Source organism: Macrotis lagotis, chromosome 5, assembly GCF_037893015.1.
Source record: "Macrotis lagotis isolate mMagLag1 chromosome 5, bilby.v1.9.chrom.fasta, whole genome shotgun sequence".
Classification (NCBI taxonomy): domain Eukaryota; kingdom Metazoa; phylum Chordata; class Mammalia; order Peramelemorphia; family Peramelidae; genus Macrotis; species Macrotis lagotis.
Window position 1 is genome coordinate 148974460 of NC_133662.1, and position 20348 is coordinate 148994807.

The 20348-nt window shown below is 37.3% G+C and overlaps 1 protein-coding gene across 6 annotated transcripts in view; it reads left to right on the forward strand.

Annotated features, from left to right (window-relative positions):
* Positions 1–20348, forward strand: part of ARFGEF3 (ARFGEF family member 3) — a 215606-nt gene that overhangs the window by 124768 nt on the left and 70490 nt on the right. For 5 of the 6 annotated variants that reach the window (XM_074187684.1, XM_074187686.1, XM_074187687.1 and 2 more), the window contains 4 exons: positions 1384–1488; positions 3739–4066; positions 8488–8600; positions 9918–10828. In XM_074187684.1, the coding sequence (XP_074043785.1) occupies positions 1384–1488; positions 3739–4066; positions 8488–8600; positions 9918–10828 (1457 nt within the window). The remainder of the gene's footprint in view (positions 1–1383; positions 1489–3738; positions 4067–8487; positions 8601–9917; positions 10829–20348) is intronic. The other variant, XM_074187690.1, reaches the window with a different exon arrangement.

The following is a 20348-nucleotide window of genomic DNA, read 5'->3' on the forward strand; positions in this document are numbered from 1 at the left end:
AGTACTTTATGTAACCCATCTTTCTAACATTAACTCACCTTAATCTGTGTTCCAGCCATAACAAATTACTCACATGAACTTATTTATCCTTTTCCCACCTCCATATCTTTGTCACTGCCAGTCCTTTCTTCTTATAGTGCACTTCTCCTTATGTCAACCTGTATGTCTCCATTCTACCTTCAAGACTTAGCTTAGGTATGATCCTCCTGCATAAAATCTTTTCTGGTCCCTCCAAATGAAAGTAAATTTTTCTTCCTCTTAAATCTCATAGCCTTTTGTTCTTGCCCATCTTATGAATTTGTGTTTTTTATGTATTATGAATATTGATGTCTTTTTCCTCTTCTTAAAATTTCATTCACAGCTCTATCAAAGAAAGAAGTCTTAATTATTGTTTAATCTCTTCCAGCTTGTAATATAGTTTCTTAAACATGGTACAAATATTTATGAAAAGTATGAATGAGTTGTCCTCCTAAACTACATACATAAATGTTCCTTTAACCTAGATCTTGGATGTTTACATAGAGATACTAATCTTTTTTACTTACTTTTCTTATTGCTAAAGCCACCAGAGTATTCTTTTGTCTAGTATTAATAGTTGGAGAGTGGTTGGAGCAAGAAAGAAATGAATTTAAAATAATTTTGGCAGGCCAATTGCAGCTCTTCTTTGCCTTCAAACATTGCGTATTAAATTTACACTATCATTCAGAGGGAAGTGTGCTGTACTCTGATGGTATCCATGAAATATCAAAATAACCATACAGTTCATTGGATGGATCTGCTATTGAGTATTTATGAGAAGTCATAGACAAGAACATGTCCAGGAATGGTCAAAAATGTGTCCAAATTTGTACAAGAATCGATAACAAGATATTATTGGTTTGTAGTCATATTTGCCGTCATCTCCAGAGATACCAGATCTATTAAAGTAATCCTTTACTTTATCTTCTATTTACATACTCTCCTGAAACGTACAACATACTCGTATTTTTACTAGTAAAAAATGCAGTCATCTGTATTTCTTTTTTGTGGATTTAAATGCTCACATTATTTATCTTGTTTTCCTTTGGATCAATTACTGAATGATATACAAAATAAGTTAAGATGAAAGGAATTATGCTATTACAATTGAACCCTGAAATCAGGAGGATCTGAATTCAAATCTAGCCTCAGACACTTGGCTCTGGTATGTGACCCTGGACAAGTCACTTAACCCTGATTGCATTGCCAAAAAAAAAATCCCTTACTCTTTTCCAGAAAATGGAAAATAGAAACCAGATGCAAGGCTGTAAACTTTTAGTGGTAGATACAGACTATCTTTGTCGATTTTTATTCTCATATTTATCAGTCTATTGAAAATGTTATGTTTTTCCTATTTTTTTCCAGTGAAAATCAACAGCTACAACTTCTTTACCTGGAGTGTATTCTGTCCATGCTCAACAGCTGCTCTACAACCATGCATAATCACAAAGGTTTCACTGACCTCATTTGGTGAGCATTTGTTTTTGGTACAATCCTTAAATAAAAGGATAAAGAGAGAAGAACAGAGCAAGGTAGAGGAGGAGGTTTAGAGAGGAGAGGAGTAAGGAGAGGATGAGAGGAGGGGGTAAAGAAAATGAGAGAGAGAAAAGGTAGAAAGAGAAAGAAAAGGAGAGGAGTAAGAGAGAGTATGAAAGAGAGGAGAGAAAAAAGAGAGGGGGAGGGAAGGAGTGAAAGAGGCATTAGAGTCAAAAAGAGAGATGGGGAGGGAGGGAGAAAGAATAAACAAGAGAGAAGAGAGAGAAATAGGGAGTGAAAGAAAAAGTAAGAGTGAGAGAAAAAAGAAAAATAAATTTTTCCCCCCAGGTGTCTGTGAAAAGACTATAATTTTATTTTTATTCTTCAGGAAGCCATGGTGGAGGATTTTTTTCCTTAACAAAATCTAAAGCTTCCTAGACTTCATCATTTAAATAAGCTTCAAAGTCACTTGCTAGAGCATTGCTTATTCCTGATTGTGCTATCGCTATTTGTTCTAAATACAGCATTGTGTCTTGGGTTTAATCACAGTCTGTTAAAAGATATAAGAGACCTTACAAGCCATTTAGTCCAGGCCCTTCATTTTACAGATAAGGTAATTGAGACCCAGGCTTGCTTCAGGTCACTCAGGGAAATTAAGTGGCAGAGCTGAGATTTGAAGTCAGAGACTCCAAGTTCTGCATTCTAAGTTCATTATATTTTCCACATCTCTACACTGGTCAAGTCATTTAAATCCCTTTGAGCCTTAGGCAGCTCTCTAAGGCTCCCACATATAACAAATTATGAATGGATTTCAATCTACTACTAGGTAGAGGGAATTCCTAAAAACTACCTTTCCTCCTACAAAATATCTACATTTCCTTTCTCCTCTCTCACTTTTTCTCTTTCATTCCCCCCCCATTTCTCCCCTTCTCTTCTTTCTTCCTTCCCTTTCTCTTTCTTTTTCTCTTTCATATAGATATGTGTATTGTGAGTTTGTATATGAATATATATATATCTGTATGCATATACTGATATACATATATATACAGAGAAAGTCAGGATGATACTTATACATTATACATGTTTATAAAAGACAAATTAGATTTTTTTAAAGCTTTGAATATGTTATACAAATGTAAGTTAGTATTACACCCAGGCACTCATGTCTATAATGCAGAGAAATTGGAGTTGATAGATCCTCCCTTCCTGTTTCATTCTCGATGAGAATCATTTAGTCCTAATCATAATCAGAGTATTAGAGTTGGCAGGGCCCTCAGGGGGCCTTCCAATTGCTACAGGAAACTGTTCCTCTATAGAACAGAAGGAATAATGGTATTTGTCACTGAAGAATCTAAAATTCATTTCTTGAATGAAAAGAACAAATTGTTATTATGATTAAAATGAAATGAATATCTATAAACCAAGCCATTAACATTTTTATGATGAGTGTCCTAGAGAAGAAGATGCTTTATTATTTCTGTTGATATTTTATTTCATAACATCTAACTTGAGAGAGGAGGGAATGTTTCAGTAATACTGAAAAACTCTGTAAGCCTAAGCCATAAGACCCTTGCTTATGCAAGATCTGCTATTTTAGTCTTCAGGTCATAGGGTCATAGATTCAGAACTGGAAAATTCTCAGATTCCAATCTGATCCAGTGTTTTCCTTTTTAAAGATGAGGAGACTGAGACCCTCAGAGGAGAAGCTACTTTCCCAAGATCAGAGGGTAAACAAAAGAAATAGAATTTGATCCAGTGTCCTCTGATGCCAAATCAATATATAATTCTGCCTTCAGAACTTTATCAGAAAAGTAGTTTCCGTTTGAGTCTCTGAAAGGTTAACATTTTCCCATGATCACACTGATAGCAAATGTTTAGAGTGAGATTTGAACTTAGATGTCTTGCCTTCATGTCCTGTGATCTATCCACTAGATTAGCATGATTGTTTCTGGCTCGGTAACTCAGCCCATGACTAGGCAGCTTTGAAAAACAGCAACCACACATCACAATAGTAAAGTCCATGAGGTGATCACTTAGAGAATTGGTGATATTACAAGCAATGGTAATATATCACAATCACTCCATGATTCCTATATAATATCAATAATGGTATTCCTGAGGACTAACCTTGTTTATAACTAAATAGCTTTCTTGGTTCTGCCAATGGCATTTCATGTTTAGATTGGAAATATAACACCATCTAAAGTTGCCATCTTCCATGTTTCTTTTCCTCTCCATCACTAGGAAGCACCTGTGTCCAGCTCTCATAGTGATTCTGGGAAATCCAATTCTTGATAAAACTATCACCTCTGCTCATAGCAACAGCATCAGTGTTGAGTCAGATTCCTCCTCCTCTGGTATTTCTGATCATGGCCGAGGATCAGGGTGTTCTTCCACCGCACCAGCTCTCAGTGGACCTGTGGCCCGCACCATTTACTACATTGCAGCTGAACTTATCCGCTTGGTCGGGTCAGTGGAATCCATGAAGCCAGTGTTGCAGTCCCTTTATCATCGGGTGTTGCTCTATCCCCCACCCCAGCACCGCGTGGAAGCCATCAAAATCATGAAAGAGGTAGGAAAGAAACCAATCATGACTTTCTATATTTGCCAGATTTATCAGTCTACCAAGTCTCTTTCATATTCAGTAAATATTTGTTGATCAGTCTGCTGATGTATTAAATTGGGCTATAAGTTTCATTCCTATGCACCTAATAACATAATTATCCATTCTGCACTCATTCAACAAATATGTAATGCCTAGCTTTAATGACTCATGATTCCATGACCATCATATGTCCATTTATAAGGTTGTTCCCCCTTGATCCATCATTTTTTTTAGTTGCCTTAGTTGATATTCATGAATTTAATTCTAAACACTGACTCTGAAGTCAAAAGACCCAGATTCAAATCCTACTTTTGACACTTACTTTTTTGTGTGACTTTTAAGAAATCTTTAATCTTCCTGCACCTCTGTTTCCTCATTTGTGAAAAGAGTGGGTTGAATCAGATGACCTCTGAGGCTCTTTCCAGCCCAACATTTATCAGCTTACAATACTACAATCCTTGACCCACAACTATATTTTTCAAAATAATTTATTACAAACTTGAGAGGCAATATGACATAGTGCATAGAGAACCTCCTCAGAGTCAGAAAGGCCTGGGTTCAAATCTTATTTCTGACACATTATTGACTGTGTGACCCTGAGCAAGTCACTTAACCTCAGAAGACCCCAAACAACTCTCTAAGGTTCTGCTTTACAGAACAGTTGCTCATTTTTATTAGTAGAGGGCATTTTTTTTAATTGTAAGACAATCAGGTTAAATGGCTTGCCCAAGGTCACACAGCTAGGTAATCATAAGTGTCTGAGGCCAGATTTGAACTCCTGACTCCAGGGCTGGTGCTCTATCCATTGCACCACCTAGCTGCCCCTACCCTGTTACTTCTATTACCTCTTCCCCAATGCCAGAGCCACTTTGAGATGATAAAGGCTGCCCTTCATTTGACAGCTTCTATCAAAGGAGGAGACCTCATAGATGTCTTTGTTTCTAAAACTAAATGAGAGACTTTCTCTCCCTTGCAAGAAACCAAAAGGCAAGAACCCAGACGATTTTTGCATTTTGAAAGAACACCCAGTGCACAGATAAACTAAAAGGTCTTCATCATTCTATGCCAATTTGATTTCCAGGCGTTCTCCTCTCCAAACTAATAAAAAAAAATTCTTTTAGTCTTTCCCATGCTTTAGAATTATATTGCTTGCAGCAGCTAGGTGGAACAGTGGATAAATCCCTGGAATCAGGAGAACTTCAGTTCAAATCCAACTTCAGGCACCTAACACTAGCTGTGGACCCTGACCAAGTCACTTCATCCAGATGGCCTCAAAAAAAAAAAATTATGTTGCTTCTTCTTTTTTTACTAGATAAATCTATTTCTATTCCTGTATCCCAAGCTTTCCACCCTATCACTGTTCCCCAACATAAACCTTCTCTGATCTAATTGATTTCTTCTCCATTTTTTCCTCCCCTAATCCTTTCCTCTTTAGCTGCTTTTACCTTTAGACTCTTCCTACAGCAGGAATACTCTTTCTACTATTTCCTTCTTCTCTAAATCTTGTATCCCATTCAAACTCCATTGTCTTAATCAGGAATAAACTAGATTTAATGGTCTCCAAGGCCATTCCAACTTGAGTTACATGTTTCTGTAATTTATTCCCATCCCATCTCTGTACTTGTAGCCAGGTAGTGTTCTCTATGTCTAGACTTGCTCCCTCCTCACCTCTGTCTCTTAAAGCCCATAACTCCCTTTAAGATTCCTCTCAAGTAGAGTCCTACAACGAGTCTTCCTGTCATTCTCCTTCTCTGTCATTTTTTAAAAGGGCAGTTAGGGGCAGCTAGGTGGCACGGGCAGCTAGGTGGCGCAGTGGATAGAGCACAGGCCTGGGTTCAAATCCGACCTCAGACACTTAATAATTACCTAGCTGTGTGGCCTTGGACAAGCCACTTAACCCCATTGCCATGAAAAAAAAATCTTTAAAAAAGGGCAGTTAGATGGTGCAGTGGCTAGAGAAGGAAGACAGGTTTGAATTCAGCCTTAATAACTCACTTAACCCTGATTGCCTCATATCCAGGACCATCTCCATCATCTTGATTTATATCTGACCCCTAGATCCAGATGGCTCTGGAAGAGAAAGTGAGACTGATGACTTAGAGCAACACTTCCTCACTCAAATTCAATTCATGCGCTTGTCATGGCACATGACATGTCATATCATCATCTTCCTGATATTATGGTCTTCTTCGAGAACACCTTGAAAGGACAAACATCATCACCAACATCATTTTTAATACTCTTTTCTACCACCACCAGTCCATTTCACCCTTCAAATATTTCTTTTTATTTAGAATATATTCAGTGGTAGGATTCAAATAAATTAACAAGCAGTTTGTTAAGCTCAACATAAAATTAGATATCAGGTCTGCTGAACCGGTGAAGTGACTGACTCCCACCACTGGATATATTTTGCATTCACTTATCTTACCTAATCTTGATTACTGCATGGACATTTTATCAGTCAAACAGTGACCTGGGAAAGACGTAACTTTTAAAGTCAAGGTCTCCCATTGCCTACAGGGCCATTTCCAGTCATCCTGATTTATATCTGGCCCCTGGTCCCAGATGGCTCCAAAGGAGAAAATGAGACTGGTAACTTTGCATAGCCTCCCTCATTTTATATCCAACACTTGCATGTCATGACCTTCTTCAGGAATGAAGGACAAACTCATATCATCATCACATCACTGCTAAACACATTATAAATATTAACATATTTGATCCCTGAAACAACTCTGAGGGTTAGCTGTTTATATTTATCCCCATTTTATAGATGAGGAAATTGAGGCAAACTGAGGCAGTCTACAATTGTCTACATTTCTGACCCAGGTCCAGTACTCTATCCATTGTAGAACTTAGTTGTGCTCTAGCCACTACACCATCTAACTGCCCTTTTTAAAAAATGACAGAGGTGGGGAAGGAGAATGACAGGAAGGCTTATGATCACACAGCTACTAAACAACAAACAGCATCCAAAACTTTGTGCCACATTTTAAATATTTTAAATAGTTGACTCTAATTTTCTCCACAACTTCCCTAGAGAGAACATTTGTCAGGAGATTTCATTTTTCAAAGATCAAGTGACAGCTTGTTCAAGGGCAGACAGAAATGAAAACCCAGAGCTGGACTTAGAATGCCCAACCCCTGAATTCTCTCTTCTGGAAATGCTGAATCCTTCCTGCTTTCCCTCAACAAAATCTAAGATCTGAGTCAATGCAGTGTATTTACATAAATGCATTCATTTAATTAAAAACAAAACCAAAAGCAGCCAGTAACTCCAAAAGATTGGTAATCTAGATATCCAAAGGTTTAGAGCTTAGGCACACAATAAAACCTGTTTCTGTCCAGGATGTTTGTTTAGCATTTTATTATTTGAGCACAAAGTGCGTTATTTCCGTGTTCCCATGTAATCTTTCTGTTTTGGGGGGAATGGGGGAAGGGAAAGGATTTTTTAAATCCCCATATGCAAGAGAATCAAAGGCCATGGAAACCTCATCTATTTGTTTTGGGTGTTGCTGTTCCTTGTTTTCCCTCATTCTAACAGCACACAATGAATACTTAGTAGAAAAACCTAATTTCAACAGTTTTTTTTTCCTTTTCCATGGTCCTAAATTAGAGGGGAATCACTTTTCCCTTTATTATAATTTGTATTGCCTGTCACCACCACTTGCATCCCCTGAACCATGACTATAACATCCTTTACACTAATTCAAGAAATCTGATGCCTTTATTCTTGTTCACCCATGCTTAGCCAATCTTTATATATTTTTTGAAAATTTGCATGTGTGTCTCTCCCCTTCCCACTTTTCCCACTGTGCCTCTATTGATTTAAAGGCAAATGACAGGCAGCTAGGTGGAGCAGTGGATAGAGCACCAGCCCTGGAGTCAGGAATACCTGAGTTCAAATCGGACCTCAAACACTTAATAATTACCTCGCTGTGGGACCTTGGGCAAGCCACTTAACCCCATTGCCTTGCAAAAACCTAAAAAAAAAAGCAAATGACCGCAATGATCATATTCTTATCCCAAAGACTTAACAATAGCCAGGCTTCTCTTTAGGATCATTTAGTAATAAATCACAATCTAAGCAAAACTAAACTAAACTAAACAACTTTATATTGTTGTAAAATAAAGAAATATTGGTAACACCCTAGAAGTTTATCTTATACTCAAGTACAGAGTGAAGTGTTGGGTATCTGGAAGCTAGGATGCAGGTGAAAAAAATGTTAGGATCTGTTTTGATGGAGTACAGATTTGCAGTTAAGTAGCTCCTAAGGCTTATGACAAAGAAAGGCTTTGAGCCTTTTTTTTGTGTATTTGTAATATGCTTTTCTTTAAAAAAAAAAAAGCAAGCATAAGTCATTTTTCCTTTTTTTTTTTTAAAGATACTTGGAAGCCCCCAGAGGATCTGCGATCTGGCAGGACCCAGCTCCATTGAAACCGAATCCAGGAAAAGATCAGTTTCCAAAAGAAAGTCACATCTAGATCTTCTCAAACTGTATGTATGAATTTTCTTCTTCTATTTCTCTGCTACTTACTGAAAAATGATGTTCAGAAGAATTCATTTAGGCCATCTTTGTGTGTGTGTGTGTGCGCGTGCGTGTCTGTGTCTGTGGGTGTCTGTGTGTCTATGTCTGTCTGTCCATCTATGTCTGTACAATGTGGCATGGTGAAGAGAAAGCAAGCCTTGGATCCATGAAGCCTGGAGCATAGTTCAAGTCCTGTCCCTGGGTAAATTACTTAACTTCTCAGTAATCTGGGAAACCCACCCAAACCCTAGATTAAAGAAAAAAGTGATGACCTACATTGGTGGAGAGAGTTTCTTCACTGTGGGGTTCACTGTTCTAGTAATAATGCAAGTTCAGTTTCTATTCTTATCCTTATGATGTAGAGGGGACTTGTGAGGCAGAGCAGATAGAATATTAGCCTTAAGAGCTCAGAAACCTGGGTTTGAGTGTTCCCCCCTCACTTAGATCTTAATCTAAGGTCTAAGTCACAACCTCTCAGTACCTCCAGGCAATAAATACTCTAATGCTGTAAACTATAGAACAGTTGCCAATTTGTACTGGTAGAGAGAATTTCCTCACTAGATGCTTCCTTTACTGGCCAGTGAAAATGGGGTCCAGCCTGGACTCCCAAAGAAATAATATATATGATTTGTGAAATAATATATGATAATACATATATATATACCTTACTAATAATTGATATGTCACATTATTATGCTCTAATAATATAATATGATATATAGCATATTATAATAAAATATATGATTATATATACTATACAATTATTATCATGTGGCAAATACATTATATATTATGATATATATAATTGTTATATTATGTTACATTATACATATTTGTATAGATGCTAAATGTTACAGTACATAATATATTAGTATGAAGAATATGAGTATATATTTTAATGTATGTCTGTTTTCAATCATGTGTGTATGTATCATACACGTTTGTATGGGCCAGGTGTTGATCTGCATAGATGTCAAAGAGCTAGCCTAAGTTTGGAGAAACTTGTCGCTAGACTGGTGAATATTTTGGCAAAAGCAACTCAAGGAGACTTTTCATTTCATCATGGGAGAGGTGTCATCTTTGTTAGGGAAGGTAGGGGGAAAGTAACCATTTTAATGAAATGACAGATTTTTAAAATAAAGGAGAACTAATGTATATGAACATTGTTTCTTGTGATTGTTACATGTCTTACTAGCTCATTGATACATTTTCCCTTTAGAATACTTTTTCTGTCCTTGAGATGGCATTTTTTTTCCTCTTTCTCTCTCAAAACAACAATGGCGCAGCATTATGGATGGAATGACAGAAGCTTGTATAAAAGGTGGCATTGAAGCCTGCTTTGCCTCGGTCTCCTGTGTCTGCACCCTCCTCGGATCATTAGATGAACTGAGCCAGGGTAAAGGTTTGAGTGAGGATCAGGTGCAGCTGCTTCTCCGGCGCATCGATGAGTTGAAAGACGGGGCCGAATCGAGCCGTGAATCCATGGAGATCAACGAAGCTGATTTTCGGTGGCAAAGGCGAGTCCTGTCCTCAGAACACACCCCATGGGAATCAGGAAATGAGAAGAGCCCTGACATTAGCATTAGTGTTACCACGGATACAGGTCAGACCACTTTGGAGGGTGAAATGGGGCAGACCACGCCTGAGGAGAACCCTGGAAACCAAAAGTGTTGTTTAAAGTCTCCAGCCGTACACGAGAGTAAGGAAATTCTAAGGAGAGAGCGAGAATCAGAAGCCATAGACCAACCAGATGTTGTTCAGAGAAGCCACACTGTTGTTTACCCTGACATAACTAATTTCCTGTCCGTTGATTGCAGGACGAGGTCCTACGGATCCAGATATAGTGAGAGTAATTTCAGTGTAGATGATCAAGACCTTTCTAGGACTGAATTTGATTCCTGTGATCAATACTCGATGGCGGCAGAAAAGGACTCTGGGAGGTCCGATGTCTCAGACATCGGGTCTGATAATTGTTCTCTAGCTGATGAAGAGCAGACCCCGAGGGATTGCCTGGGCCACAGATCTTTGAGGACGGCTGCCCTCTCCTTAAAGCTGTTGAAGAGCCAGGAGGCCGATCAGCACAGTGCCAGGCTGTTTGTGCAAACCCTGGAGAACCTCCTTCCGAGGCTCCTTGCTCTCCCCACTGTGGAAGAAGTGGACTCTGCCCTCCAGAACTTCTCCTCAACTTTCTGTTCAGGTTTGCAAATGATTATACTCCTACCTGGTCAAAATGAATCCTCTGGGTACCTTGCCTTAGAAAGTAATTACAATTAACTATTCAATTTGAAGTACACAAGCACACTCAAGTAATTCTCTGGGATTCTTCCATTTTCCTTAAGAGGAAGGGACCACTGCATCAAAATTCCAATGTAGAAGGGTTACTCCAGAAGCCACCCTTTCAGGAAACTGAAGTTTGGAAAGATTAGGAGAATTAGGGTCACCCAGCTAGGAAGTGCCATAACCCAAGGTTCCTGACTCCAAATAAAGCATTCTAACCACTCTGATACTGAGTTGTTCTAAGGGTTCCATAGGCAGTGGCTTAGGTAGAGTTCTAGAAGTACAGCTAGGTGACCTAGTGTACAGAACACCAAGCGTAGAATCAGGAATACTTGAATCAAAATCTGGCCTCAGCATCCACTAGCTGTGTGACTTAACCTTGATCCCCTCAGTTTCCTCATCTGTAAAATGGACAGAAGGAAATGGCAAATCACTCCAATATATTTGCCAAGAAAACTCCAAATGAGGTCACAAAGAGTTAGACACGACTGAAACAACTGAGTAACAACAAAGAATTCTAGAGTGATGGGTATTGGGTAGAGATCTACTCCTAAAAATAGAATTCTATAATCAGTGTTTCATAATCTATTAGGGCTTGTTTATAATTTAAACAATCTATGAGTCAGCTATAAATTTAAAATCAACTTATATTCAAGAACTTTCCCATTTCAGTATAGATTCTAAGACAGACCTGCCTTATGATGAATTCTGCTCTCTAGTGAATTGAGTTTTCATTACCTAATTGTAATGCTATAACTACTCAAGAGTTTTTCTGCTTGGGCTAGAAGATGCCTCATTTCTGCCCTTAAATCTAAAACGTATAGCTCAAAAAATGTGATACTCTAAAATTTAATCAAAACCAACAGATTATAAATCTTCCTTAAAAATGAAAACAGAAATGAGTTTAAGAAATCTCTACTCCCACTACAGAAACCAGGAAGATTTGCTTTTAATCTCCCCTCTTGAGATTTACCAATTTGTGATCATGGACAAAGATCTTAACTATTCAGCACTGTTCATTGAAAAGCATATTGGATTTGGAGTCAGAGGACCTGGGTTCAAATCCTAACCCTTTGACAAGTTATTTTACTATTCTTTGGCTCAATCTGCTATTGTTCAGTCATTTTACTGACTCTTCATGGCCCCATTTGGGGTTTTCTTAGCAAAGATATTAGAGTGATTTGCCATTTCCTTTTCCAGCTCATTTTACAGCTGAGGAAATTGAGGCAAACAGAATTAAAAGATTTGACCAGGATCACACAGCTAGTAAGTGTCTGAGGTCAGATTTGAATTCATGTCTTTTTGACTCCAGACTTGATGCTCCATTCACTGCACCACCTAGCTGCTCATTGCTTCAGTTTACTTAGGCCTGAAATAAAGGGAAATTATTCCTTCCAGCTCTGAATCTAAGATCTAATCATCATGCTAAATTTTAGATGGGTTGTGATCTCTATCAGTTGAGAGAATCCCTTCATCAAAAAAACCCACAGATCTATTATATACTGACTTTTGCTACATTTCTGCTAGAGATCATGGTAGTCAGGGAGCAGGAGCACCAAATATGATAGAATCTTAGGGAATTCAGGAATAATGGCGATAAAACTCTTTAAAGGAAAAGCCAAACTATCATCTATCTTTTAAATAAAAGCCTGAAATATCCATTTAGGGACTAAAATAAACAGTTCTGATTACTGTACACCAAGGAGGATTTATTGGACTTGGAAAAGGTCCAGAAAAGAGCTGCTAAAATGATGTATGAGGTTCACCTATAGGACAAATTAAAAACATTAAGATTGAAAAAACAAAAAAAATTAAGATTCTGCTATCATAGAACAGCAAAAGATGAGGAAAGATCAAAATATAGTAAAACATAATCTTATCACTATAAGATTAGACATAATGTAGAATAGTGGTCAGTGACCCTGCCTTGGAATCTGGAAGGCCAATGTTCTAATCCTACCTCTGGCACTTGCTGGTTACCTGACCCAGGGCAAGTCACTTAGCATCTAAGTGCCCAGGCTAAAACTATAAGTTGCAGAACACATAAATGCTGATCTGTATTGGCAGAAGACATTTCCACATTAAGAAGTTCCCTACATCAATAAATACTACTGATGTGCTTACCAAGTCCTTGAATACTAAGGTAAGGAAATATCTTTTGAAACTTGATCAAAGTAGTTTTAAGTATAGTAAAAGGATCTTCCTGACTGCTCTTTTCTGATAAAAAGTAACTCATTTCTCAAGAGTTAAAGGGGGGAAAGTATATTTTAAAAGGATTTTTGACAAATTTGTTAAATAAGAGAACAATAATTAAACATTTTAAGGAAAAATGGTGAGGGTTAGGGGGAGGACTCTCATATACAACTAATTAGGGTCTGGCAATTATAGCAGTTTCATTGTAATAGGAATGACATGGAGGACCTATGAAGCCCTAAACCTAAAATAGCATCTTGAGGCCCCTATCATTTTTTCTTCTACCAGCAAACTTCAGGTACCACCAAATAGTCTTTCATTAGTACCCCTTTTTTTCTTATCCCACCACTCCAGCTTCACCTTTAGGAAAGAAGAAGGACTTCTTTCTATCTTGACATGCTTACTGGAAAAGGATTATACCCCTTAAATTTAGGATTAAAAAAGTCCTTAATTATATGTTCACATAGTTCTCCTTAAAAGTCCATTTTTCATTGTCACATTATTTCAAAGTTGGCCTTAATTCACTTAATTCAGCACATGTTTATTCAACATATGTATGTTCTTACACCTATAGAATATCTGCAAAAAAAAAAGTAAGACCCAAATTAAATTATCTCTTAGCAAACTGTCACAAATCTATCACACGACTGTAGGATCATTTGAGTGTGAATTCATTCTTTCTCAATTCTTAGAGTTCATATAGTTTTTAAATTAGATCATTTTTTCCTCTTTTGCGATAACTTGTGATATCACTCTCCAACTGCAGAATGTAGGTTGAGATTTTTCATTTTCAGACAAAGTCTTACTCTATCAGCCACATATAGTATCTTATTCTTCTTAGTGAATATATCTGACTAATTTGCAGAGTTGGTTTCATTCAAACATTCCTAATTGAACTTGGTTGGATCTCAAACTGAATCAAGGAATCTGATTTCCATTAGCAAAGTGATCTTAAATCCCAGCTACATGCTTTAGCCCATATTGTTCTTCAGTCATATTTCATGACCCCAGTGGACCATAGTGTCCATGGGGCTTTCTTGACAAAGATCCAAGAGTGGTTTGCTATTTCCTTCTCCAATGAATTAAGGCAAAAAGAGTGTAAGTGACTTGACAAGGGTAACACAAGTAGTGAGTATCTAAGGCTGGATGTTAACTTAGGTCTTCCCAATTATAGTCCTAGCATTCTTACCCACTAAGCCATCTAGCTGCCTCCTTTTAGTTCATCTACCCACTCTCTCTCTCTCTCTCTGCAATATTTGTTTTATGCTTTGGTGGTTCATTTACAACCAAGTGAAAGTAACAGTGTACCATAGAAGATATAAATTATCTTTCATATGAGAGTCCTTCATAAGAATGATAAAAGTTCAATCCAGTTGCAAACGATGAATAAATGAGTGAATAAATGTCATCCAGTTATCCAGAAACCAGTTATACTTCTGGTCACCTCAGTTATCTAGTACAAAACCATAAATTTGAAAAGAAAGAGAAAAGGGAGCTAAAGTATGATTTGCTACCTTTCATTGTCCTCTATCAAACCTTTATTCAGAGTCTTCTCTTATATTTATACAATACTAATGTTTGGTTATTTGATTTCTCAACCCACAAAAGATCAGAGGCGATGAAGTCAAAGAGAGTGATCTTGCCAGAGGTAGATCTTTGGCACACGTAAGAAGGAATGATTGATATCCTGACATGAAGCAAGGAGACAAAAACCAACTGTAAGGATGAGAAAAGCACAGCAACCTGGAGCAAGTGTTCAGTGGAAATCTTCATTTTTTTTTTGAGGAAGAATGATTGTCATTGTTCTGAAGTTTGAAATCCTAAGATCAATAGACATATAGCTGCTAAGTGTCATCTCTGAATGGAAAATCTGGGAAGAGGCTGGCTACCTAAGGAAAGGGAAAACTGTGGTCAGTTATTGGAAGTATCTGGAAAGATTTATTTATTTATTTATTTATTTATCTGTTTGTTTGTTTGTTTATTTGTTTATGGGTTTTACTAGGCAGTGGAGTTAAGTGACTTGCCCAAGGCCACACCACTAGGTAATTATTGTCTCAGGCCACATTTGAACTTAGGTCCTCCTGTCTACAGAGCTGGTGCTCCATCCACTGCACCCCCTAGCTGCCCCTTGGAAACATTTATAATAGTACCCCAGTCAATTAAATATGCTAAATTATTTTCAGTTCACTTTGTTTAAGAAGTCAAAGAATATACAGACTACATTCAAAAGCAGATAAAATACAGACTTTTTCCATGTCTTAAAGGGATGCCTGGGAGATGTACAATTGTTGCAGTTCTTTTTTAGTGATGCTGGGGCAACCCCCAGCCAATGTTCAGTTCATGCTTGAATAAGGGGAATTCACTGACTCCCATTGTTTACTTTGGGTCCATACTAGTTTTAGGATGTTATTCCTCATCCCAGATCAAAATCTCCAAGTTTGTAGTTCTTACTCACTGATATAAATTCCAGCCTGGATGACCAAGCAGAAGAATCTAGTTTATCTTTCACATGAGAGAATCCTTTATAAGAATAATAGATAAGTATTTATTAAATGTCTGCTATGAACTAGGGATTCTGCTAAGCATCAGGGAATAGGGGGAGTGGGGAGAGAACACACAAAAAAGAAAAAAAAATAGGGGGAGGGGAGAGATACCAGGGGTAACGAGCACAGGGATATGTTATTATGCAGAGTTTGAAAATGCCAGTCAAGGCAGCAGATACTGAGTACAGTGAACCAAAAAGTCCACTTTCTGTCCTCTGTAAAAGAAGGCATTGGGAAAAGTTTTGGTATTGTACTCTCTACCCCTCTATTCAGAGGGGAGAAAAGGTTGACAGAGCTTTGGTATCAGTTAAGGCTTGAGGGAGTAGAATAGTATTAGAGGGGAGGGGTATCTTATTTTCCTGAAGTTGAAAAAGACAGGCAGAGTGGAAATAATCATAAAAAGCCAACTAGCATAGAGTTAGGAAATGTAATTTGAACATTATGATTTGAAAAATTATGATCCAAGTCTGTCCCTGTATTTGCTTTTCAAATTAATTCAACACATTTTCATTGGCCATCTGCAATGGGTACCAAATGAGATAAGTGGTTACTGTTTGGGGATTTTGAGGTTGGGTTGAAATAGAATTGTATGTGCAGCTTGAGCACAATACTCAAAATTTGATAGCATGCAGAAAAACTGCCAGGATTTCTGAGTTGTACCTGCCAAGAAGCCTGTTTGACTCAACTCTCTTTGCATATCATGAAATGTTATACATGATAATAAACTTAGAGAATTCTAAAGTTGCAGGGGTTATAAAAAGCACTAAAGTTGGGTGGCAGTTTGTATGTCTTTCAATGCTTAACCCCTTTTCCTTAACCATTATTGATAATAATTTTCAAAATGTAAAGTTATTTGGGGGTTCTGTTTCCAATAAGCTGTCAGTCCTGTAGTTGGCTCTAAATGACTATTGATAGGGGCATTCCACAGTCATAGTGCCATTTGTTCACAGGTCCCTGGAGATCATCTAATTAAGTAGTTCTCAAATTATTTGTTTTCAGGACCCCTTTATACTTTTAGTAATTATTGACCCAAAAGATTTTATTGTCTAAATGTATCATATCTAACCATTGCATTAGAAATTAAAACTGATAACAATAAATATTAGTTCATTTAAAAAGAACAATAACAAATCTATTTCATGCTGACATTAACAATTTTATGGAATATATAAATTTTCCAAAACAAAAAACTTAGTGAGGAGCATAGAATTTTTAAATTTTTTTATCAATTTTTTCATTTTACAAAAAAAAAATTGTCATGTGCACAGCAAAATATGAGAGAATTCATAATAGAAAACAACAAATTTTAACTGGATTCTCATTTATGTAATATGTTTGAGTTGAAGAATATGAAAAAAAGCTTCATGCAAATGTGTAGATAGTAAAGGGAAGAGTATTTGAATAGGCAAATAATATCTTATTCTGAAAATAGCTCAAGTGTCTTCTGGAAGGGTATTATGGACCTCATCCCCAACCAGGTGTCTTCTGACCACACTTTGAGAAATGTTAATCTATTCCAACCCCTTTATTTTTATAGACTCAGGTTCTGTAAGGGTCAAGTGACTTACTCATTATCACACAGAAAGTTAATAGTTGGTGCTGAAATGGAAACCAGATCTCCTGAATGTGGGTTCAATGTTTATTTTCATATATCTTGATCAGAAAATGAACATGATGTTACAAACATTGGTTTCAGAATAGCAGTTTACCTTAGACTACATGAGTGTTCCCTACTATTTCCATGACTCTCTCTTCCTCTCTGAAATCAAAGACAAAGATATTTATTGTTATACATATGATGACCCTATTTTCCAAACCTAAAATTAGGATACATGGTCTGACAAAGAACATCCCTATGGAAAATCTTGTTAAATATTCACTTCTATTTCTTGAAATAAGAAATATCCCAGATTTTCTAGGACAAATGGACTACATAAATATAACCTTTACTCAGACAGGTACTTTGCATATCCAAACAAGAACTTAGCTACCTTCTCAGAATCCTAAGTGCAAGATATTTCTGTACTTCTAAAAGTTATTAAAATGAAAAACTATCAGTAGCAGGTTGGAGTAATAGCTCCTTGGCAAACAAAAGCAATGGCAATAATGAAAGAATGTTTCCTTTTAGGGTCTGAAGAATTGATCTTCTTCTTGCTAAAGTGTGGTTGGGAGAGGAAGAAGTCAGAAAGAAAAGCATTGGTTCTAATATGGCCCCCATCAAATTTCAAAAGAAAAACCAGACCTTCACAACACTGTATAAACCATGTTTCATACAACTGCTGAAGTGATTTTTCTGAAGCCCAGGTCTATCTAGCAATGTCTCTTGTTCAATAAACTCCAGAGGCCCCCCTATTACCTCTTAGATGAAGTACAAACTTCTTTGTTAGGCATTTAAGCCCTTCATCAGCTGATCTTTTCCTAACTTTTCTGTATTATTGCACATTACTTATCTTTACACATCATGTGGTTTAACCAGAGATGTCTTCTTGACATTCCTCACACATGATGCTGCAATCTCCCATCTCTGCATTTTTGCACTGGCTAGGCACTGTAACCTAGAATACACTCCCTCCTCATCTCTTTTTACAATTCCTGGTTTCTTTTCACACAACTCAATTGCCACCTTCTATATGAAACCTTTTCTGGTCCTCTAAGCTGCTGGTGATCTCCTCAACCCCCCACTTACCTATATTTATTGTGTACATTATATGTTTTTGTTATCTTCCCTGATGGAAGGTAAGTTCCTCAATGGTAGTTAGCAATGTCTGGTACACTGTATTTACATCCTTAGAATTTAACTCAGGCTTTCTTCTCTTACATTAATGACTTGAAAACATGTCTTTATAATCCAATTCCATCAAACATTTATTATGCCCCTGTTGTATGTAGGGCACTGTGCAAGGTACTAGAAATAGAAAGGCAGAATGAAAAATAATGCCTTCATCAAGGAGATTACATTCTATTTGGGAAAACCATCAGGATACCACAAAGCATCTCCAGAAGCCCATGGTTGTAGTGAATCTCTGAATTTGAGTAGATTATCACCTCTAGGTTTCTCCCTAGCAGCACATCAAGGTTATAGGATTCTAGAGTATAAAAAGTAGAATGCAGAAAGTTTCAACATCCTCACAAAGTGGGCCCTTGAAGAGACCCCTCAGAGTAGATGTAGGAGAGGGAAAAAAAACCTTCTCAAGGAATGGGAATCTGTGAAGAAGTCTTAGAAGGAATTGGAGACTGATGAAACTTTGTCTGAATCAGTGATCCAATACATGTGGGCTCCTTCAGCCCCCATTCTTATTCATGGCTTTCTTAAAATGTTCTCTAGGAGATTTGTTCTCTAGGTGTGTTGCCATGAAAGTCTTGCTCTAGTGTCTCATCTATGCATGGAGGTGCCCTGGCTTTTTGAAGGATGTGATAGTTCCAATAGTACACTGTGTCTATTCTCTGAGGCTCTGCCTAGATAAATACAGTTAGGCAACTTGACTGCCAGATTTTTTTTTTTGCTCCAGATATATGATTTCATCAGAATGCGACTCCCCTATTCTAGGAACACCCCCACACACACACACACAAATGCACATCACCAGTTGTTCTGCAATTTATTGTCTTGGAGGACTTCCTGGAACGCTTGAGAGGTTGAGAGTGATTTGTCCATTCTATCAATTAGAGTGTATCAGAGGAAGGATTTCATCTCCTATTTTCCTGACTCCTAAGACTAGCCAGCTAATTATCAGCAACACTGTGTTGCCTCTTGGCTACCAGATAGTGAATTTGGAGTGGGACAGGGACAGGGACCTCAGAAATCTATGAAGCAGATATTAAATGACCCTTACATCTATGAAATCACCTTCTATTCCTGTAGTGTGGGTACTGCAAAAGGGGACACAGAACTTTGACCATTTTTTTAGGCTTTTGCAAGACAATGGGGTTAAGTGGCTTGCCCAAGGACATACAACTAGGTAATAATTAAGTGTCTGAGGCTGGATTTGAACTCAGGTACTCCTGACTCGAGGGCCAGTGCTTCATCCACTGAGCAACCTAGCTGCCCATTTATTTACTTTGACCAGTTATCAGCATTAACTGTTTTCCCATTAATAATCTTGAAATGATAATGCATAGTCATTGTGAATGCACAATTCCTGGGATTTTATATTTGAATAAGATGCACAATTCATATATCATATGAACATACCATTCTTTTTAGATATGAATTTTATAGGAGATTTTTTAACCTTTATGTTTTTATTTAAGTTTAATTTTTAAAATGACATTCCTATAGATCAATGTAAAGGATCTTTTTGCTGCTCCACTTGACCTGAGACCAAACTTGTGATTTTATCTGTACAGGGAACTTCCTCTTACCAATTCAGATCAGTACCTGCTCTGCAGTTTAGAAGTTTAAAGAATTCCTGTGATCCTAAGAAGTCAAGTAACTTGCCCAGGGTCACAAAAGCAATTAATATCAGAGGCAGAACTTTTGCCTAACTTTTACTAATGTCAGATATTCTCTACACACAACATTACTTTTTTGGAAAAGTTTTATTTTAAATTGGATACTCATAATGCATATATTTAAAATTTTGAACCTATGAATTGGCATATTTACCTGTCAAGATAGAGTAGGTAAAAGCAGATTGGTTAGTGTCAGATTAACAGAGGATCCTGAAAATCAAATGAATATGATAGTATAGTTATTGCGTGTTT